The sequence below is a fragment of the Oncorhynchus keta genome, chromosome 26, assembly GCF_023373465.1.
Source record: "Oncorhynchus keta strain PuntledgeMale-10-30-2019 chromosome 26, Oket_V2, whole genome shotgun sequence".
Classification (NCBI taxonomy): Eukaryota; Metazoa; Chordata; class Actinopteri; order Salmoniformes; family Salmonidae; genus Oncorhynchus; species Oncorhynchus keta.
This window is the reverse complement of record NC_068446.1, coordinates 11946199-11969682: the sequence shown is the minus strand read 5'-3', so window position 1 is coordinate 11969682 and position 23484 is coordinate 11946199. Positions and strand designations below refer to the sequence as shown.

The 23484-nt window shown below is 46.1% G+C and overlaps 1 protein-coding gene across 1 annotated transcript in view; it reads left to right on the top strand.

Moving 5' to 3' along the window:
- The first annotated feature begins 2003 nt into the window (after positions 1 to 2003).
- The window catches only part of LOC118358952 (splicing factor, arginine/serine-rich 19-like), a 28390-nt gene continuing 6909 nt past the window's right edge, over positions 2004 to 23484 (top strand). The window contains exons 1-7 of the mRNA XM_052481161.1: positions 2004 to 2061; positions 2963 to 3072; positions 3161 to 3240; positions 4068 to 4171; positions 4354 to 8241; positions 8382 to 8464; positions 18680 to 18961. Of these exons, the coding sequence (XP_052337121.1) occupies positions 2004 to 2061; positions 2963 to 3072; positions 3161 to 3240; positions 4068 to 4171; positions 4354 to 8241; positions 8382 to 8464; positions 18680 to 18961 (4605 nt within the window). The remainder of the gene's footprint in view (positions 2062 to 2962; positions 3073 to 3160; positions 3241 to 4067; positions 4172 to 4353; positions 8242 to 8381; positions 8465 to 18679; positions 18962 to 23484) is intronic.

Genomic DNA, 23484 nt, shown 5'->3' with positions numbered 1-23484 from the left:
ATAGGGAATTAATGAATAATGTGTCAGAGACATGGGAGGAATTTGTCTATACATTGAGCCTGAAATAGGATACTTGTTATTTGGCCATTGGCCCAGTTTTATTGCAAGGAATTCTAATTGGTCAACCACAGGCTAGGGTTGGGTTATAAAACTACATCCTGTCCTTTGTTCTGTGGAGAGAATCACTGAGGAGAGAATCACTGAGGACAGGGGAGAATGAACATATATCTCTCAGCATAACATCTATGATTTGTCCTCTTTGAACAAACCTATTTTTCTCCCCCTGTTTTGCTTTGGGGTCTGTTATTGAAGAGTAACATCAACCGATAAGGGTTTGTCAAATTGTGAATGAGAGACTGATGTCGTGTGTACAGCCTGCGCAAAAAAACCAAAGCAGAGCTCATGCCGTTCAAGCATCTTTTTTCAAATCATAATTTGTGTCGCATCATGCAATCATGCAATTACAATGTATTAAAAATCCAAACATATAGCCCAATGTTTGCAAAACAACTAAAGTTACATTAATAACTCTAAATTAAGCATATAGGAGTACCTATTTCTTTGTTAACCGCTCAACACAGAATAGCCGCATATTAGCACTGCCTCAAATCGTCTGAGAAAATATCCTTTATTTTATTCTGATTCTATTTTATTCTAATTGTATTCTTCATAATATGAAAAAATGTAAAATAATGGCAAGGAATTCTAAGCAAATCTTGTCTACTAAATGAACTAGTGTAGCTCACAGCCATTTGGCATAGCAAGATCAGGACCTAACATAAGGACAACTCAGAGTATGCTATTCTGTTCTTCTGAAATAGACTACATTTTTTTTCATATCATGCTTCTTTAGACCTGTCTAAAATAAATCATGGATTTGTTGTGAAGGCAGAGTTGCAAAGAAAAAGCCATATCTCAGACTGGCCAATAAGAATAAAATATTAAGATGGGCAAAAAGGACACAGACACTGGGCAGAGGAACTCTGCCAAGAAGGCTAGCATTCCGGAGTCGCGTCTTCACTGTTGACGTTGAGACTGGTGTTTTGCGGGTACTAATTAATGAAGCTGCCAGTTGAGGAATTGTGAGGCGTCTGTTTCTCAAACTAGACAGTCTAATGTACTTGTCGTCTTGCTCAGTCAGGCAGCATGATGCATTACATTTACATTTACATTTACATTTGTGCAGTAGATAGATAGACCATGGAAAGACTTGCATCTAAATCTTGTTGTGAGAAGGATTACTTACCCTTACTTACCCTATCCTAGGTATTCCTTGAAGAGGTGGGGTTTCAGGTGTCTCCGGAAGGTGGTGATTGTGCTGTGTGTGAGGGAGTTTGTGTTTTGACTGGGCTGAACTGTGTAGTAGAATGTGTGTGTGTGTGTGTGTGTGTGTGTGTGTGTGTGTGTGTGTGTGTGTGTGTGTGTGTGTGTGTGTGTGTGTGTGTGTGTGTGTGTGTGTGTGCGTGTGTTATTTTCCACCATAATTTGCAAATACATTCATAAAAAGTCCTACAATGTGATTTTCTGGATTGCTTTTCTAATTTTGTCTGTCATAGTTGAGGTTTTAAGTGGGAGAACTTGCACAATTGGTGGCTGACTAAATACTTTTTTGCCCCACTGTAAATGTTAGGGGGCAAAGATTCCCGGTTTATGTGATGCTTGTCGTTTGATGCGACACAGATAGGGTGGTGAGATTGGGGAAACAGAAGAGTCCTTGTCTGTTCTTGTGAGTTTTGAAGTTGAGTCTTTGCCTGACAAAGTGAAGTTAGGATATATGAGTTATCCTGTACGAGCGTATGTGCCGAATACATTAAAATGTTACAGTTGTCAAGCTTATGGGCATGTGGCAGCAGTTTGTAGAAGGAAGGGTCCAAGGTGTGAAAAATGTGCAGAAGGGCACGAGACAAAGGAATGTGCAGTATTGGGGAAAGTAGTGGACTGTGATTGTCAGTAAGTTTGGATTTTTAGCATTTATAGCAATGGTTATTAATTGTACTGCAGGGATGGATCAGAAGTCTCAGAAGATTGAGGTTGTGGTGGCAGCTGCAGAGAGGTATTTGGGTGTGCAAGACTTGACAGCAGAAGAGTTACAGGATGTGTTAAGTGGTGATGTCCCATCCTTTCAGTGTGATGACATGAGGTAGGAATAAATACATTCAATTAGTGGAGAAGGGGGGGGTGTTAATTTGATTTAATGTAATTTTGACATTTGTGAGTATAGTGTTAGATTGTAAGGGTACTTATTTAGTACATTTCTCTTTTTCAAGTAAAGTATAAGGGAGTTGTACTCCAGTCTCTTAGGAGGCGGTAAAGAAACAAATTGGATGCCAACCGCCGTTAAACCTCGAAGAAGAAGTCATCCCCAAAATTAGCCCGATCAACGAAAAACCTAAATTCCCGTCGGCCCTTGTTTCAAGTGAAGGGAAGTCAAATGTCGGCGATGGATGGGATGGGCCTCTTAATGTGCTTTTAACAATATCTCAACCTTTAATACTGTATTTTAAACGTAAATGTCACGTTTTAGAAAATAAAGGTTAGTTGAAGATTGTGGATTTAAACGGACAAAACATGTAACTGGATCTAAGGTATGTATTTGACCGGTGTAGCTAGGAGGAGAGCTAACGTTAGCAAACCTGGCTAGCTAGCTAATGTTACTGCTATTTCTGGCAGGTCTGGCTAGCTAGCGACGAATCTGATTCCAGTGAAAACGTGACGATTTATAAGTAGTTTCAGTGATCAAGTGTATTTACTAGTTAAGTTAGTTTGTAGTTTACCAGCCAGGTCAACTGGTGTTGCAAGCAACAGACGAGAGTCCGGCCTGATTCATGTATTTTGCAACGGCTAACGTTAGCTTGCCACTTCCAGTTAATGCAATCGCTAATTAGATAGCTAGCTAACATCGTCACACACGACACTGCAAGATTCTTCAAAATTTTATTTGACTTAAGTTATGTAACATCAGACAAAGACTCCAGCGAAGAGGAAACAGAGAAGGATGAAGAAAGGAGTAGGACGAGGTTGAGGTGTTACCAAGGTGATAGGGAGAACCCAGATGACGAGCCTAGCGAACTGGTGAGTGTTATTGTGTGTGTGTGTTTTAAGCTCTTCCATTGACTGTAGCAGCTATTAATGTGTGTGTTTGTCTGTCCCCTTCATATAGGGAGCTGCCATTACTGCAACCCCCGAAACACTTTCCTGCCTGGTCTCTCTTCACTGCTATCCACAGCATCTCCTCGGCAGGTAATGCCGGCCTACGCAACATTAATTTTAAAATCTTTCCTGTAATTTTTTTTGTCCTGCCAACGTAGTGGTGCACACACTAAACGAAGTGGCAGAGACGGGGGTCACACATGTATAAAATTCTTCCCTTGGTCCTGAGTATTCGCTATACCACACTGTCTCGCCAAAAAGATGTAAATTAGATTAACTAGAACGAGCTGTGGCTCAAAGCCGCCTCATAAACGTTTTCAGTCAGACATTCACGCTTGCCATACATAGTTGAAATGTCAAGCCAATACATTTAGAATTGGGTAACATTGCTTCTCAACTTCAGAGCTGTAATGATTTGACGCTTTGGTCGAAGGCAAGTACAAATGCATGCTAGTAGTAGTCATCGCTCTTGTACACATTCTGGCTGATGTGATACGTCATCACTGGTAGGATCTCATTGGCGTTTGCTGATGACCGTTCTCAACTTGTCGTTAAACATGTCACATGTTTTATGACAATAAAATCCAACATTTTAGAATGTATTGGAATCTCTCATAGACGGATCGGTAGCCCTCAGATTTTTTCTCTGACTCGCTCACATTAAACGAGCATCGGTGACAGCTGCGAGCTTCGAGTAGGCAACACCATGGGTATTTTGTCTCCGATTTCAAATTTGTCTGGGACAGCTAAATTGGGGCCAAAATCACATGCCTGACTAAGGAGAGGATGTCAGAGTGAAAGGTCAGCTGAAATGTATGGGAGAGTGAGAGACCCTATATAATGAATAGCATAACAGGGAATTTAGATGTGCCAGTTCCACTGTGCGTGGTTTCATGAGTGATGCATTTGTATTCCAGTTCTGACCTTGAAGTGGAGTTAACAGCTGAGGTGAGAGTGGAAGGCTCGTTACTGCTCAGTATCCTGTCCACTGTCGCCCCTGGTATAGGCAACAGGAAGTCAGGTAAATACTTTGTACCAACTCTAATACACACATACAGTACTCTACTTCCGCCAAACACACACACACACACACACACACACACACACACACACACACACACACACACACACACACACACACACGACAGATTGTGGGCCCCAGGTGGTTGATAAAGGCCTAACATTTCTTGTCTCATCTTTCAGGGTTGCTCTTTGATCCCCGACCCTCAGTATCCCTGCTCCACCCACAACCCCAGGCTCCAGGGAGTTCTGGACTACAGCTTACCCCAGGCCCAGCTCCCATCCTGGCCATGGACTTAACTCAAATCCCATGCCTTAAAGGGATGCCTGATGTCCCTCCTTCTCACGGGATCACAGAGACTGCCAAGAGCCCCCTGCCCTCCTCCACATCTTCCTCCTCTCCCGCCTCCCCACCTTCCTCTTCATCCTCCTCTCCTGGTGCCGTGGCAACCGGCTACAACAATGATATCCAGGAGGGAAGTGCCAACAGCATGATGATGGGTGATGTGGTGTCCTCCACTTCTGCCTCCCTGGCTTCTCACTCTGACCCCTCGTTCTCCTCAGATCCCTTGTTATGCCTCTCACCCCTTGTGGGCACCAACGGACAAAAAGAGCTCGAGACGGAGATTTACGACCCATTTCACCCCACGGAAGGAGAGAGAGAGGAAGGAGCGACGGAGGAGGAAGGGGAAAAGTACGACCCCTTTGATCCGACCGGCTCTCCCCCCTCAGAGAGTGAGGAAGGGGAGTGTGAGACGGGGGGAGGGAGGGAGAGAGGGAACAGCGTGAGCAGCATGGGGAGCGATGCTAGAGGGAAGAGAAGGAAGGTAGAAACGGGGAGGACAGGAGGAGAGGAGAAAGACAATGCTCCTCCAGACTCCACGGACGCTCTCTCTGTTCCCCCGCTCTCACCGCGCTCCCTCCCTCTCCCCCTTCGGAGGAGGCTGGACCGAACCAAAGAGCCCCGGGTGAAAGTACGGGAGAGGCGAGAGAAGGCGAACCACTCGGACCACTCTGAGATTGAGGAGGGTGAGATCGTTGGGGCCACTGAGAGGGATGGAGGAAAGAGGGAGGAGAGGGGCCGGGAAGGAGTCCTTCCTCTCGTCCTCCCCATCTCCTCTGGCAGTCCTTTCCTCCACAGGGGAGCCAAGCCGGAGAGGATCCTGAGGGTGTTGGACGGGGATAGCTTTGTGTCGGTGCGGGCTGAGGGGGACTGGGTGAGGCTGGTGATGCCTGGCAGGGAGGATGGGGAGCCCATGGATGAGGAGGAGGACGAGGAAGAAGAGGAGGAGGAGCTGGTGGTGGTCGGGGTAGGAGATCTGAGGAGGAAGCTGGTCAGCCGGCGTAATGCGAGATACCGCTCCTCCTTCCCCTCTTCCCTCTCGCCTCAGCACCTCCCACCGTCTCCTCACACCGTCCCTCTGGCCCCCTCCCCACTCACTGCCGAGAAGGACAAGAGCCGCAAGAGCTCCAAGGAGAGGGAGCGGCGCAAGCGAAAGGAGTGCAAGGTAGGGGAGGAGGATCAGGAAGAGGAGAGGAGGAGGAAGAAAAGGAAAGAAAAGGATGGTGGTAGAGAGAATGGTGGGGAGAGGAAGGAAAGACACAGGGAGAGGGGGCGGCGGAGTGAGAAAGAGAAGAAAACAAAAGTGGAGAAGGAGAGAGGGAGGAGCAGCAGAAGCGACAGCAGGAAGAGGAAGAAGAGGCGACGGAGCACCCCGGAATCTTCAGCACGCCCCCGCTCACAAAACACCTCAGCGCAGCAGGCCGGGGGCCGCTCCTGGTCAAACACTTCAGAGGACCGACACAGAGAGAGAGACAGAGACCGGTACAGAGACAGAGTTGGGGAACGAGACGGTGATCGAGACAAGGACAGAAAGAAAGATGACACCCGGAGAAGGGAGAGGGATGGAGACTCTAGCCGGATAAAGAGGGAAAGAGAGCGAGACGGCGTCCGCAAATCAACCAGCCGAGAAAGAGGCAGCTCCAAGAGGTCCAAAGGAAGCGTAGAACCTAGGCACCGGGAAAGGGACAGGCAGCAGGACAGAGAAAGGCACAGAGAAAGGCACCAGGACAGAGAAAGGCACAGAGAAAGGCACAGAGAAAGGCACCAGGACAGAGAAAGGCACAGAGAAAGGCACCAGGACAGAGAAAGGGACAGAGAAAGGCACCAGGACAGAGAAAGGGACAGAGAAAGGCACCAGGACAGAGAAAGGGACAGAGAAATGCACCAGGAAAGAGAAAGGGACAGGGAGAGACGTCGAGATGGTCGACCCGTGGTGCCGCCATCCATCCAGGATCTCAATGGCTCTGACCTGTTCGCCATCAAGCGAACCATCACGGTCACCACGACCACCACCACCACTCTCCCCGGATCCCCCCCGCTGGCTCCATCCTCCCCCCGCAGCCCCTCCCAGGGCTCTGAAAAGCCCCACAAGAGGAAGAAGAAGAGCCGTCGGCGCTCGGACGAAGAGTTAGAAGACAGCATTGGCCGGCCTGGGAGCCTCTCCCTCTCTCCGCCGTCACATTACCATGGCTATGACTCGGACCACTTCTCAGACAAACTGGAGATAGACATGCATTCTCTGGACGGGGAGGCTCTGGATTCAGACTACCCCTCTATAGAAGACTCCCCTCCCCAGCTTCTGGAACCCGCTGCCCTCAGTGCCAAACCCAAGACCGCTACCAAACCTGGACGCCACCACTTCAAGAAGAAATCACGAACGGGCAAGAAAGCTGGTCAGTCCAAGTCGTCCTCTTCCTCCTCGGTTCGACCTAAAGGTAAGGAGCTCTCCACCTCCTCACTCTCCCCAACCCAGGCCACCCCCGGCCTGGCCTCCGCCCCAGCCACCCTCCCCTCGGCCAAACGAGGGCGGAAGATAGGGAAGGAGAAAGAGCGTGGGGAAAAAGGAAAGAAAGAGTCTGGTCGGTCTGGCAGGTCCAAGAAATTAAGTGGAGGTGGGAGGAAAGCCAAGCTGCAGTCCAAAGTGTCAGTGCTGGTGCGCGAGGGTGTGAGCAGCACCACGGGGGGCCCAGTGGGCTCGGGGAAGCTGGGCATGGAGCTCCTCGGGGTGGGCGGGTCAGTAGGGGCCTCTGGGGGGCCGGTGGTGGGAGGCTCCATTGCCGTGGTCTTTAGGAGGGACAATGAGAGCAGATCTCCGTTCCTCAAGCCGTGCTCTGAGCCTCTATTGCTGAGTGGACGCAACAAGGACCTGGGGAAGGTGGGCAAACGCAGTTCCCTGGCCGTTCCACCTTCCTCCTTGCTGGCTAATCCCACGGTGGCAGCGCTGAAGTCCAAGAAGGCCAAGCCCAGCTCTACCACCTCCACATCCTCCTCGGCGTCTTCGCCCTCATTGTCCCTAGCAACCAAGCGTAGGAGGCGGCTGGCGAAGAAGACGCGGGGAGAGAAAGGCCTCGCCAGTGGTTTGACGGACGTGGATGGCGCTATAGCCAACTGTAGCTCTGAGGGCGGCGGCTGGGGTGGGTCTTCCTCCGACATCCAATCAGGAGTGGGGGCTAAACCCTCCAGTCCGCACTCTGGTCCAGCTGGTCCAACCCCTTCCTCATCCTCTTCATCATCCTCTTCCACCAGTGTCCTCCCCCCGTCCTCCTCACCCCCCCACACCCCTCCGCCCTCCCTCACCGCCTCGCGTGATGCTCGGGAGTCATCTCCCGACTCTCAGACAGTGGACAGCAGCTGTAAGACTCCTGAGCCCTCTTTCCTACCCGAGGACTGCCCCGCTCAGACCCAGAGCACCCTCAACCTGTCCCCCTCCAGTCCCTCGTCCCAGGGGGGAGGCCTCTCACAGTACGGCCCCTCCAACATGAAGCCACTCCCTCTAGACGAAGACCCCAAATCCCTGGCTTCACCCCCTTGTTCCTCCTCATCTGTCTCTGCCTTCGCCTCGCTTTCCTTTCCTCCTTCCTTCACAGACCCCTCCTCCTCCGCCTCTTCTGTTTCTTCCTCCTCGGCAAACAAGCTGCCACCGCCCCCACCTCCCCCTCCTGCTGCCCCTACCCTCCCCTGGAGTCTACAGACAGGAGTGGACTGCACGGCCGGAGGAGTTTTAGCATGTAAGTCTCTTGTCAGTAGCATTCATTATAATAATGTCAACAGGTGCAGTTTTGGTACGTTTTTGTGTATTCCTGTTGCTACTATGAAGTGTATATAATATGTATAAGGTTTTACTAACCCCATGCTCTCTGTATTTCAGTGACAGCTCTGCTGTTTAAGATGGAAGAGGCCAATATCGCAAGTAGAGCCAAAGCCCAGGAGTTCATCCATGCTACCAGCCAGGTGTGTGTGTCTTTGAGTAATTATATTCCGTTATCAGTGTGGGGGTATATATACAGTACTAGTTAAATGTTTGGACACACCTACACATTCCGGGGTTTTTCTTTTCCTTTTACTATTTTCTACATTGTAGAATAATAGTGAAGACATCTAAACAAGGAAATAACACATGGAATTATGTAGTAACCAAAAAAAGTGTTAACCTCTTGGTGTTAGGGGGCAGTATTTTCATTTTTGGAAAATGTATAATAATAATAATATATGCCATTTAGCAGACGCTTTTATCCAAAGCGACTTACAGTCATGTGTGCATACATTCTATGTATGGGTGGTCCCGGGGATCGAACCCACTACCCTGGCGTTACAAGCGCCATGCTCTACCAACTGAGCTACAGAAGGACAAAACATGTTTCCGTTTTAAACGGGATATTTTGTCAGGAAAAGATGCTAGGACATGCATATAAATGACAGCTTTGGATAGAAAACACTCTGACGTTTCCAAAGCTGTAAAGATATTGTCTGAGTATAACAGAACTGATGTTGCAGGCGAAAGCCTGAGAAAAATCCAATCCGGAAGTGCCCCAGGCTTTGAAAACGCTGCGTTCCAATGACTCCCTTTATAGCTGTGAATGTACCATCAACGAGCTTACGCTTTCTATGTATTCCCCAAGGTGTCTACAGCATTGTGACGTAGTTTTACGCATTTCTGTTGAAGAATAGCCGTATGGGGGCACATGGTGGCTCCGAGAGAGATTCTCGCGTAAAGTGCAGAGGTAGCCGTTACTCCAATCGGTCCTAGAGAAAAAATAATTGTCCCGACGGATATATTATCGAATAGATATTACAAAAACACCTTGAGGATGGATTCTAAACAACGTTTGTCATGTTTCTGTCGATATTATGGAGCTAATTTTGAATATTTTTCGGTGTTGTGGTGACCGCAATTTCCGGGCGATTTCTCAGCCAAACGTGAAGAACAAACGGAGCTATTTCGCCCACAAAAATAATATTTTGGGAAACAATTACTTTGGCTGTCTACCTGAGAGTCTCGTGAGTGAAAACATCCAAAGTTCATCAAAGGTAAACGATTTAATTTGATTGCTTTTCTGATTTCCGTGACAAGTTTGCCTGCTGCTAGCAATATGAGATTAACAAAAGGCTAAGCTGTGTTCCAATATATTTCACTTATGATTTTCATGAATAGGAATATTTTCCATGAAGATTTATGTCTGTTGCGTTATGCTAATTAGTGTCAGGTGATGATAACGGTCCCGTTCACGGGCTGGGCGGTTAACTACAGGTTAATGCGTTTGATGAGCTGGATGAGCTCCGTTCAAGACGATCTGTAAAATCGTATGTTTCACCGAGTCGTTCAGCCACGACAACACGGATAATAAACAGTTGGCTGGGTTTTTCTACGTCTGGTAAGAAGAGGGGTGGTGGTGTGTCTATTTGTCAATAACAGCTGGTGCACGATGTCTAATATTAAGGAAGTTGAGGTATTTCTCGCTTGAGGTTGAGTACCTCATGATAAGCTGTAGACAACACAATTTGTTTTGTGTACATTTTAATTTGACCTTTTATTTAACTAAGCAAGTCGACCAAGTTTTCATCTATATTTTTCGTAGCCGTCTATTTACCATCACAAACCGATGCTGGTACTAAGATCGCACTTAACAAGAAAATAGAAGCGGCAATCCTAGTGTCCGGGGACTTTAATGTAGGCAAACTTAAATCCATTTTCCGTCATTTCTACAAGCGTGTCACCAAAGGGGAAAAAACTCTAGACCACCTTTACTCCACACTTGTACAACGCCCTCCATTTGGCAAATCTGACCATAATTCTATCCTCCTGATTCCTGCTTACAAGCAAAAACTATAGCAGGAAGTACTAGTGACACGCTCAATGCGGAAGTGGTCAGATGATGCGGAATAGAGGTCGACCAATTAATCGGAATGGACGATTTAATTGGGGCCAATTTCAAGTTTTCATAACAATCGGAAATCAGCATTTTTGGACACCGATCATGGCCGATTACGTTGCACTCCACGAGGAGACTGCGTGGCAGGTTGACTACCTGTTATGCAAGTGCAGCAAGGGAGCCAAGGTAAGGTGCTAGCTAGCATTAAACTTATCTTATAAAAAACCCATCAATCTTAACATAATCACTAGTTAACTACACATGGTTGATGATATTACTAGTTTATCTAGCTTGTCCTGCGTTGCATATAATCGATACGGTGCCTGTTAATTTATCATTGAATCATAGCAAACGGGTGATTTAACAAGCGCATTCGCGAAAAAAGCACTGTCGTTGCACAAATGTGTATCTAACCATAAACATCAACGCCTTTTCTTAAAATCAATACACAAACTATATATTTTTAAACCTGTGTATTTAGTTAATATTGCCTGCTAACATGAATTTCTTTTAACGAGGGAAATTGTCACTTCTCCTGCGTTCTGTGCGACGCAGTCAGGGTACATGCAGTGATTCCTAACAAAGACAGCCAATTTCACGAAACGGAGGATGATTTAACAAAAGTGCATTTGTGAAAAAGCACAATCGTTGCACGAATGTACAGTGGGGCAAAACAGTATTTAGTCAGCCACCAATTGTGCAAGTTCTTCCACTTAAAAAGATGAGGCCTGTCATTTTCATCATCGGTACACTTTAACGATGACAGACAAAATGAGAAAAAAAATCCAGAAAATCACATTGTAGGATTTTTTTAATGAATTTATTTGCAAATTATGGTGGAAAATAAGTATTTGGTCAATAACAAAAGTTTATCTCAATACTTTGTTATATCCCCTTTGTTGGCAATGACAGAGGTCAAAAGTTTTCTGTAAGTCTTCACAAGGTTTTCACACTGTTGCTGGTATTTTGGCCCATTCCTCCATGCAGATCTCCTCTAGAGCAGTGACGTTTTGGGGCTGTTGCTGGGCAACACGGACTTTCAACTCCCTCCAAAGATTTTCTATGGGGTTGAGATCTGGAGACTGGCTAGGCCACTCCAGGACCTTGAAATGCTTCTTACGAAGCCACTCCTTTGTTGCCCGGGCTGTGTGTTTGGGATCATTGTCATGCTGAAAGACCCAGCCACATTTAATCTTCAATGCCCTTGCTGATGGAAGGAGGTTTTCACTCAAAATCTCACGATACATGGCCCCATTCATTCTTTCCTTTACACGGATCAGTCGTCCTGGTCCGTTTGCAGAAAAACAGCCCCAAAGCATGATGTTTCCACCCCCATGCTTCACACTAGGTATGGTGTTCTTTGGATGCAACTCGGCATTCTTTGTCCTCCAAACACGACGAGTTGAGTTTTTACCAAAAAGTTATGTTTTGGTTTCATCTGACCATATGCCATTCTCCCAATCTTCTTCTGGATCATCCAAATGCTCTCTTGCAAACTTCAGACGGGCCTGGACATGTACTGGCTTAAGCAGGGGGATACGTTTGGCACTGCAGGATTTGAGTCCCTGGCGGTGTAGTGTGTTACTGATGGTAGGCTTTGTTACTTTGGTCCCAGCTCTCTGCAGGTCATTCACTAGGTCCCCCCCGTGTGGCTCTGGGATTTTTGCTCACCGTTCTTGTGATCATTTTGACCCCACGGTGTGAGATCTTGCGTGGAGCCCCAGATCGAGGGAGATTATCAGTGGTCTTGTATGTCTTCCATTTCCTAATAATTGCTCCCACAGTTGATTTCTTCAAACCAAGCTGCTTACCTACTGCAGATGTAGTCTTCCCAGCCTGGTGCAGGTCTACAATTTTGTTTCTGGTGTCCTTTGGTCTTGGCCATAGTGGAGTTTGGAGTGTGACTGTTTGAGGTTGTGGACAGGTGTCTTTTATACTGATAACAAGTTCAAACAGGTGCCATTAATACAGGTAACGAGTGGAGGACAGAGGAGCCTCTTAAAGAAGTTACAGGTCTGTGAGAGCCAGAAATCTTGCTTGTTTGTAGGTGACCAGACTTCAGACCTCGGTCATCAGGTGAACGGTGTTTCCTTCCACACATTGGTGCTTCTGAGTTAAGCAGGCGGGTCATGTTTTGGAGGACGCATGACTCGACCTTCACCTCCCGAAACCGTTGGAGTTGCAGTAATGAGACAAGATCAAAAGTGGGAGGGATTTAAAAAGCTTTTTTTTTTTATCACCATTGGCCTCATGGTGAAATCCCTGAGGGGTTTCCTTCCTCTCCGGCAACTAAGTTTGGAAGGACTCCTGTATCTATTTAGTGATTGGGTGTATTGCTGCACCATTCAATGTGTAATTAATAACTTCACCATGCACAAAGGGATATTCAATGTCTGCAAGGCATTGGAAAACCTCCCTGATCTTTGTGGTTGAATCTGTGTTTGAATTGCACTACTTGACTGAGGGACCTTTTCAGATAATTGTATGTGTGGGTTACAGAGATGAAGTAATTCAAAAATAATGTTAAATGCTATTATCAGCCAGGCTAGACAATCTGGACCCTCTCTTTCTAAAATTATCTTGCCGAAATTGTTGCAACCCCTATCACGAGCCTGTTCAATCTCTCTTTCGTAGCGTCTGAGATTCCGAAAGATTGGAAAGCTGCTGCGGTCATCCCCCTCTTCAAAGGGGGATACACTCTAGACCCAAAGTGCTACAGACCTATATCTATCCTACCCTGCCTTTCTAAGGTCTTCGAAAGCCAAGTTAACAAACAGATTACCGACCATTTCGAATCCCACCATACCTTCTCCACTATGCAATCTGGTTTCACAGCTGGTCATGGGTGCACCTCAGCCTCGCTCAAGGTCCTAAACGATATCATAACTACCATCGATAAAAGACAGTACTGTGCAGCCGTCTTCATCAACCTGGCCAAGGATTTTGACTCTGTCAATCACCACATTCTTATCAGCAGATTCAACAGCCTTGGCTTCTCAAATGATTGCCTCGCCTGGTTCACCAACTACTTCTCTGATAGAGTTCAGTGTTGTCTGGACCTCTGGCAGTCAGGATTCAATTCTTGGGCCAACTCTCTTCTCTGTATACATCAATGATGTTGCTCTTGCTGCTGGTGATTCTCTGATCCACCTCTACGCAGACGACACCATTTTGTATACCTCTGGCCCTTCTTTGGACACTGTGTTAACTAACATCCAGATGAGCTTCAATGCCATACAACTCTCGTTCCGTGGCCTCCAACTGCTCTTAAATGCAAGTAAAACTAAATGCATGCTCTTCAACCAATCGCTGCTCGCACCTGCCCTCCCGTCCAGCATCACTACTCTGGACTAGAGGTCGACCGATTATGATTTTTCAACGCTGGTACCGATTTATTGGAGGCCCAAAAAAGCCGATACCGATTAATCGGCCGATTTTTATTTGTAATAATGACAATTACAACAATACTGAATGAACACTTATTTTAACTTAATACATATCAATTTAGCCTCAAATAAATAATGAAACATGTTCAATTTGGTTTAAATAATGCAAAAACAAAGTGTTGGAGAAGAAAGTAAAAGTGCAATATGTTCTATGTAAGAAAGCTAACGTTTCAGTTCCTTGCTCAGAATATGAGAACATATGCCCAGACCCCGCCCCCTCTCATGCCCTCTGGGTTCTCGGGAGGGTCCGGAGTGGTTCCTTTTAACATGAGTCTTCTATTTCCCTCTATACCATTTGTATTTAATTAACCTTTGACTATTGGACGTTCTTATAGGCACTTTAGTATTACCCGTGTAACAGTATAGCTTCCGTCCCTCTCCTCGCTCCTCCCTGGGTTCGAACCAGCAACACAACGACAACAGCCACCATCGAAGCAGCGTTACCCATGCAGAGCAAGGTGAACAACTACTGGAAGGCTCGGCGCGAGTGACGTTTGAAACGCTGTTAGTGCGCGCTAACTAGCTAGCCATTTCACTTTGGTTACACCAGCCTCATCTCGGGAGTTGATAGGCTTGAAGTCATAAACCGTGCAACGCTTGACGCACAACGAAGAGCTGCTGGCAAAACGCACAAAAGTGCTGTTTGAATTTATATTTTTATAAGTTAAGTTTAATGCTAGCAAGCAACTTACCTTGGCTTACTGCATTCGCGTAACAGGCAGTTTCCTTGTGGAGTGCAACAAGAGAGGCAGGTCGTTATTGCGTTGGACAAGTTAACTGTAAGGCTGCAAGATTGGATCCTCCGAGCTGACAAGGTGAATCTGTCATTCTGCCCCTGAACGAGGCAGTTAACCCACCGTTCCTAGGCCGTCATTGAAAATAAGAATGTGTTCTTAACTGACTTGCCTAGCTAAATAAAGGTATAAAAAAAAATATATATATATACATTTTTAAAATCGGCAAATCGGCGCCCAAAAATACCAATTTCCGATTGCTATGAAAACTTGAAATCGGCCCTAATTAATTGGCCATTCCGATTAATCGGTTCGACCTCTACTCTGGACGGTTCTGACTTAGAATATGTGGACAACTACAAATACCTAGGTGTCTGGTTAGACTTTAAACTCTCCTTCCAGACTCACATTAAGCATCTCCAATCGAAAATTAAATCTAGAATCTGCATCCTATTTCGCAACAAAGCATCCTTCACTCATGCTGCTAACCATACCCTCGTAAAACCGACAATCCTACCGATCCTCGACTTCGGTGATGTCATCTATAAAATTGCCTCCAACACTCTACTCAACAAACTGAATGCAGTCTATCACAGTGCCATTCGTTTTGTCACCAAAGCCCCATATACTACCCACCACTGCGACCTGTTCTCTCTCGTTGGCTGGCCCTCGCTTCATACTCGTCGCCAAACCCACTGGCTCCAGGTCATGTACAAGTCTGCTAGGTAAAGCCCTGCCTTAACCTCTTGCTCCTACCTGACACGCAGGCGTCCCATCTAGACATCTGGAAATGCAAATGCGCTACGCTAAATGCTAATAGTACTAGTTAAAACTCAAACGTTCATTAAAATACACATGCAGGGTATTGAATTAAAGCTACACTCGTTGTGAATCCAGGCAACAAGTCAGATTTTTTAAATGCTTTTCGGCGAAAGCATGAGAAGCTATTATCTGATAGCATGTAACACCCCAAAAGACCCGCAGGGGACGTAAACAAAATAATTAGCATAGTCGGCGCTACACAAACCGCACAAAGAAAATATAAAACATTCATTACCTTTGACCATCTTCTTTGTTGGCACTCCTAGATGTCCCATAATCACTATTGGGTCTTTTTTTTCTCGATTAAATCGGTCCATATATAGCCAAGATATCGATCTATGAAGACTGTGTGATAAACAAAAAAAAATAGCGTCTTATAACGTAACGTCATTTTTTAAAATTAAAAAAGTTGACGATAAACTTTCACAAAACACTTCGAAATACTTTTGTAATGCAACTTTAGGTATTAGTAAACGTTAATAAGCCGTCTGGAAATAATGTCCGGGTAAATCTCAACCAAAATATCCAGTCCGAGACCTGAAGAAATCGGCTGTCTCTTCTTCGTTTGACCAAGAAACAAAGCCTAGGCAAATGACAAGACTGTTGACATCGTGTGGAAGCTGTAGGAATTGCAATCTCGGCTCCAGGTAATTTGCTTTCCCATAGACAATTCATGCAAGTGGCGCATTGATATATTTTCCAATTTTCAGTGATCAGATTTTCCTGCGCTTTTCGATGAAACGCACGTACTGTTATAGTCACAGCCGTGATTTAACCAGTTTTATAAACGTCTGAGTGTTTTCTATCCACACATACTAATCATATGCATATACTATATTCCTGGCATGAGCAGCAGGGCGCTGAAATGTTGCGCGATTTTTAACAGAATGTTCGAAAAAGTAGGGGGTAGGAGTAACAGGTTAACTCAGCGCACTGGTCATCATAGACATTTACATTTACATTTAAGTCATTTAGCAGACGCTCTTATCCAGAGCGACTTACAAATTGGTGCATTCACCTTATGACATCCAGTAGAATAGTCACTTTAAAACAGTGCATCTAAATCTTAAAGGGGGGGTGAGAAGGATTACTTATCCTATCCTAGGTATTCCTTAAAGAGGTGGGGTTTCAGGTGTCTCCGGAAGGTGGTGATTGACTCCGCTGTCCTGGCGTCGTGAGGGAGTTTGTTCCACCATTGGGGGGCCAGAGCAGCGAACAGTTTTGACTGGGCTGAGCGGGAACTGTACTTCCTCAGTGGTAGGGAGGCGAGCAGGCCAGAGGTGGATGAACGCAGTGCCCTTGTTTGGGTGTAGGGCCTGATCAGAGCCTGGAGGTACTGAGGTGCCGTTCCCCTCACAGCTCCGTAGGCAAGCACCATGGTCTTGTAGTGGATGCGAGCTTCAACTGGAAGCCAGTGGAGAGAGCGGAGGAGCGGGGTGACGTGAGAGAACTTGGGAAGGTTGAACACCAGACGGGCTGCGGCGTTCTGGATGAGTTGTAGGGGTTTAATGGCACAGGCAGGAAGCCCAGCCAACAGCGAGTTGCAGTAATCCAGACGGGAGATGACAAGTGCCTGGATTAGGACCTGCGCCACTTCCTGTGTGAGGCAGGGTCGTACTCTGCGGATGTTGTAGAGCATGAACCTACAGGAACGGGCCACCGCCTTGATGTTAGTTGAGAACGACAGGGTGTTGTCCAGGATCACGCCAAGGTTCTTAGCGCTCTGGGAGGAGGACACAATGGAGTTGTCAACCGTGATGGCGAGATCATGGAACGGGCAGTCCTTCCCGGGAGGAAGAGCAGCTCCGTCTTGCCGAGGTTCAGCTTGAGGTGGTGATCCGTCATCCACACTGATATGTCTGCCAGACATGCAGAGATGCGATTCGCCACCTGGTCATCAGAAGGGGGAAAGGAGAAGATTAATTGTGTGTCGTCTGCATAGCAATGATAGGAGAGACCATGTGAGGTTATGACAGTGCCAAGTGACTTGGTGTATAGCGAGAATAGGAGAGGGCCTAGAACAGAGCCCTGGGGGACACCAGTGGTGAGAGCGCGTGGTGAGGAGACAGATTCTCGCCACGCCACCTGGTAGGAGCGACCTGTCAGGTAGGACGCAATCCAAGCGTGGGCCGCGCCGGAGATGCCCAACTCGGAGAGGGTGGAGAGGAGGATCTGATGGTTCACAGTATCGAAGGCAGCCGATAGGTCTAGAAGGATGAGAGCAGAGGAGAGAGAGTTAGCTTTAGCGGTGCGGAGCGCCTCCGTGATACAGAGAAGAGCAGTCTCAGTTGAATGACTAGTCTTGAAACCTGATAGCAGCACCCACGTGCTCCAGCAGGTATATCTCACTGGTCACCCCCAAAGCCAATTCTTCCTTTGGCCGTCTTTCCTCCCAGTTCTCTGCTGCCAATGACTAGAACGAACTGCAAAAATCACTGAAGCTGGAGACTCGTATCTCCCTCACTAGCTTTTAAGCACCAGCTGTCAGAGCAGCTCACAGATCACTGCATCTGTACATGGCCCATCCAACTACCTCATCCCCATACTGTGTTTATCTTGCTCCTTTGCACCCCAATATCTCTACTTGCACATTCATATATACATATATATATATATATATCACACACACTTATTTCTTCATTCATTCTCGGGCCGACTCTATATATTCTGCTGCACATCTACCATTCCAGTGTTTAATTGCTATATTGTGATTACTTCGCCACCATGGCCTATTTATTGCCTTACCTCCTTTATCCTACCTCATTTGCACATACTGTATATAGACTTTTTCTACTGTATTATTTATTGACTGTATGTTTGTTTACTCCATGTGTTGAACTGCTTTGCTTTATCTTGGCCAGGTCGCAGTTGTAAATGAGAACTTGTTCTCAACTAGCCTACCTGGTTAAATAAAGGTGAAATAAAAATAATAAAACCAATATTGCACACAGTGAGTCAATGCAACTTATGTGACTTGTTAAGCACATTTTTGGTCCTGAACCTCCTGAAGAGGTTGTATATTAATTGACTAAAGACACTTCAGCCTTTCATTTCTAAAAACATAATTCCACTTCGACATTGTGGGGTATTGTGTGTAGTCCAGTGACACAAAGTCTCAATTGAATCCATTTTAAATTCCGGCTGTAACACATTAAAATGTGGAAAAAGTCAAAGGAGGTAAATACTTTCTGAAGGCACTGTATACGTGTTACATATTTGTCTTGGATTGTTTTGAAGGTGTTCGATATCTGACCAACCATTTCTCATCATACCTTCCATCTCTCTCTCTTGCAGATTCTCTCCCAAACCAATCAGAACCATTCATCGCAGCATGCCCCTTCTTCCTCCTCCCAGGTTCCTCCTTCCCCTGGTCCCACCCCTGCTCAGTTCATCCTGCACAGCGCTCTCCCATTGGTGGGCTGCACCAAAACCCCGCCCAACCACCTGCACCTTGGCATGTCTTTGGGTGGCGGCTGTGCCCAGACCCCGCCCCCTCTCATGCCCTCTGGGTTCTCGGGAGGGTCCGGAGACTCCAGTGATATAGGCTGGGACAACGAGAGCAAGGACCCTGACAAGGTAGCACCATTAAAAACCATGTCTTTCTACCACTCTCATATCTTCCAATTACTGATGTGTGTGTGTGGAAAGGAATATAGTCTTCTGACTATCAGTACAGTACTGCATAGTGTTGGCACAATACCAGAACGTAGACTTCATTACAGATACTAGGTTTTGTATCCCGATGTTCAATACCAAAACGATACCGAGGCACAAAAAAAAGGCATATTAGCCAAAGTTACAGAATGGCACATGATCCAGACAGATATGCTCAGCTACTGCTCTGTTCAATCGTTGGGCATCTTTTGAGTAAAATATCAACATATTTGCATTTTTATTATTTTTTTATTATTTTTTTTACAAACATTTTTTTCAGAGACAGCCATGTATGCATTAATGAATCAATTATGCAATCAGTTTGACTTAGGTAAAAACGATCTAACTACATAATGGTAATCATTTATTTCAATGGTAAATAAATCTGTAGCATATCCACAATACAGGTGAATGCATATTCAATAGGAGTGTGTGCATGCATTGAGTTATTGAGCTTGTTTTTGGGTGATTCCATGGGGCTACAGATGACAAACCATTTCCCTTCCATTTTGGGACACTTTTTTTATTGTGTTCATCAACAGCATTTGTATAGAAGTAGCTTTTTTCATGAGAATGTTTGTCTCTTTAATGAGTAATAATGTCATTCACGAGGCAATAGATCATCTTTTGGAGAGATGAGAAAGAGACCGAATAAGTGAATCCATAAAGTTTTTATTGGCAATCAGCTATGAAATCAATATTATGCCTTAGTTTGCATATCATCACAAACAAAGTCTAGGGTAGTGAATTGATGTTAGTGTTACGGTTTTCTTGTGTCGAAAGAGAGGCGGACCAAAATGCAGCGTGGTTATCTTTTAATAAAAGATAAACACGAACTATACAAAACATTAAACGTAACGTGACAACCTAAACAGTCTTATCTGGTGCAAACAAACACAGAGACAGGAACAATCACCCACGAAAAACTCAAAGAATATGGCTGCCTAAATATGGTTCCCAAATCAGAGACAACGATAAACACCTGCCTCTGATTGAGAACCACTACAGGCAGCCATAGACTATTCTAGACAACCCCACTAACCACTACCCCATAACCTACAACAAACCCCTAGACAAAACACACCACATAAAATAACCCATGTCACACCCTGGCCTGATCAAAATAATAAAGAAAACACAAAATACTAAGACCAGGGCGTGACAGTTAGCTTTAGCTGTCACCTAGCAAGGAATGTTAGCCTACAAAGCTGGACACTATCGGTATATTCTTCCATTGTAAAGGGTTCTAGTCTGTATTGACTTTGTTTTGCGAATCAGTAATTAACAGTTTCAACATCTACATGCCTTGTCGCATAATTCAAGTCTGTTAACTTCTGTGCAGTATGAGTGGGAACTTATATGAATGCAGCCCAGACTCCCAGTGCAGGCTAGCAAGTGGAGCAGGCACTGTGCGCTCTATAATAAGGGGTCGACTGCGCTGATAAGAACGGCTTGACACGTTTTTTATTAATTTTTTAATTTTTTATTTAACCTTTATTTAACCAGGTAGGCTAGTTGAGAACAAGTTCTCATTTGCAACTGCGACCTGGCCAAGATAAAGCATAGCAGTGTGAACAGACAACACAGAGTTACACATGGAGTAAACAATTAACAATAATAATAATACAGTAGAAAAAAGGGAGTCTATATACATTGTGTGCAAAAGGCATGAGGAGGTAGGCGAATAATTATGATATCGTTTAGTACCTTGAGTGTGGCTGAGGTGCACCCGTGACCTGCTCGGAAACCAGATTGCACAGCGGAGAAGGTATGGTGGGATTCGAGATGGTCAGTGACCTGTTTGTTGACTTGGCTTTCGAAGACCTTAGATAGGCAGGATGGATATAGGTCTGTAACAGTTTGGGTCCAGGGTGTCTCCCCCTTTGAAGAGGGGGATGACTGCGGCAGCTTTCCAATCCTTGCGGATCTCAGACGATATGAAAGCGGTTGAACAGGCTGGTAATAGGGGTTGCGACAATGGCGGCGGATAGTTTCAGAAATAGAGGGTCCAGAGTGTCAAGCCCAGCTGATTTGTACGGGTCCAGGTTTTGCAGCTCTTTCAGAACATCTGCTATCTGGATTTGGGTGAAGGAGAACCTGGAGAGGCTTGGGCGAGGAGCTGCGGGGGGCGGAGCTGTTGGCCGAGGTTGGAGTAGCCAGGTGGAAGGCATGGCCAGCCGTTGAGAAATGCTTGTTGAAGTTTTCGATAATCATGGATTTATTGGTGGTGACCGTGTTACCTAGCCTCAGTGCAGTGGGCAGCTGGGAGGAGGTGCTCTTGTTCTCCATGGACTTCAGTGTCCCAGAACTTTTTGGAGTTGGAGCTACAGGATGCAAACTTCTGCCTGAAGAAGCTGGCCTTAGCTTTCCTGACTGACTGCGTGTATTGGTTCCTGACTTCCCTGAACAGTTGCATATCGCGGGGACTATTCGATGCTATTGCAGTCCGCCACAGGATGTTATTATTATATTATTATGTTTTTGTGCTGGTCGAGGGCAGTCAGGTTTGGAGTGAACCAAGGGCTGTATCTGTTCTTAGTTCTGCATTTTTTGAACGGAGCATGCTTATAAAATGGTGAGGAAGTTACTTTTATAGAATGACCAGGCATCCTCAACTGACGGGATGAGGTCAATGTCCTTCCAGGATTACCCGGGCCAGGTCGATTAGAAAGGCCTGCTCGCAGAAGTGTTTTAGGGAGCGTCTGACAGTGATGAGGGGTGGTCGTTTGACTGCGGCTCTGTAGCGGATACAGGCAATGAGGCAGTGAACGCTGAGATCCTGGTTGAAGACAGCGGAGGTGTATTTGGAGGGCCAGTTGGTCAGGATGACGTCTATGAGGGTGCCCTTGCTTAAAGAGTTAGGGTTGTACCTGGTGGGTTCCTTGATAATTTGTGTGAGATTGAGGGCATCGAGCTTAGATTGTAGGACTGCCGGGGTGTTAAGCATATCCCAGTTTAGGTCACCTAACAGAACAAACTCTGAAGCTAGATGGGGGGGCAATCAATTCACAAATGGTGACCAGGGCACAGCTGGGAGCTGAGGGGGGTCGGTAGCAGGCGGCAACAGTGAGAGACTTATTTCTCGAGAGAGTAATTTTCAAAATTAGTAGTTCGAACTGTTTGGGTATGGACCTGGAAAGTATGACATTACTTTGCAAGCTATCTCTGCAGTAGACTGCAACTCCTCCCCCTTTGGCAGTTCTATCTTGACGGAAGATGTTATAGTTGGGTATGGAAATCTCTGAATTTTTGGTGGCCTTCCTGTGTCAGGATTCAGACACGGCAATGACATCAGGGTTAGCAGAGTGTGCTAAAGCAGTGAGTAAAACAAACTTAGGGAGGAGGCTTCTGATGTTGACATGCATGAAACCAAGGCTTTTTCGATCACAGAAGTCAACAAATGAGGGTGCCTGGGGACATGCAGGGCCTGGGTTTACCTCCACATCACCCGCGGAACAGAGAAGGAGTAGTATGAGGGTGCTGCTGAAGGCTATCAAAACTGGTCGCCTTGAGTGTTGGGGACAGAGAATAAGAGGAGCAGGTTTCTGGGCATGGTAGAATATATTCAGGGCATAATGCGCAGACAGGGGTATGGTGGGGTGCGGGTACAGCGGAGGTAAGCCCAGGCACTGGGTGATGATGAGAGAGGTTGTATCTCTGGACACGCTGGTTGTAATGGGTGAGGTCACCGCATGTGTGGGAGGTGGGACAAAGGAGGTATGAGGAGTGGGACTAGGGGCTCCATTGTGAACTAAAACAATGCTAACTAACCTGAGCAACAGTATACAAGGCATATTGACATTTGAGAGAGACATACAGCGAGGCATACAGTAATCACAGGTGTTGAATTGGGAAAGCTAGCTAAAACAGTAGGTGAGACAGCAGCTAATCAGCTAGCACAACAACAGCAGGTAAAATGGCGTTGACGAGGCAACGGGGCCGACAGATAAAACAAACAAGCAGAATGGAGTACCGTGATTAATGGACAGTCCAGCGTGCATCAGCTATGTAGCCAAGTGATCAGTGTCCAGGGGGCAGCGGTGGATGGGGCAGGGAAGCTGGACTGGCGAGTGTTATCCAGGTTAAAAACACTAACAATGACTAAATAGCTTGTAGCTAGTTAGCTGGTTAGCTTCTGGAGGTTCTTGAGTGTGTTCTAAAAATTAAAAATATAGCGATTCCGTATCACATTGGGTGAGGCAGGTTTCCGGAAGGTATAAACAAATTTAAAAATCGGAAAGAGATAGAAAGTACATATGGGTCCAGTGAGTGTTTGGGACGCGGCGATGCAGACGGTTAGCAGGCCTGTGCTAACAAGCTAACAGTTAGCAGGCCGGGGTAAACAAGGTAGCAGTTAGCGGACCTGGGCTAAACAAGCTAGCAGTTAGCAGGCCGAATTAGCAAGCAGACACATTGAGACACATTTGACAGAAGTACCGAAAGTA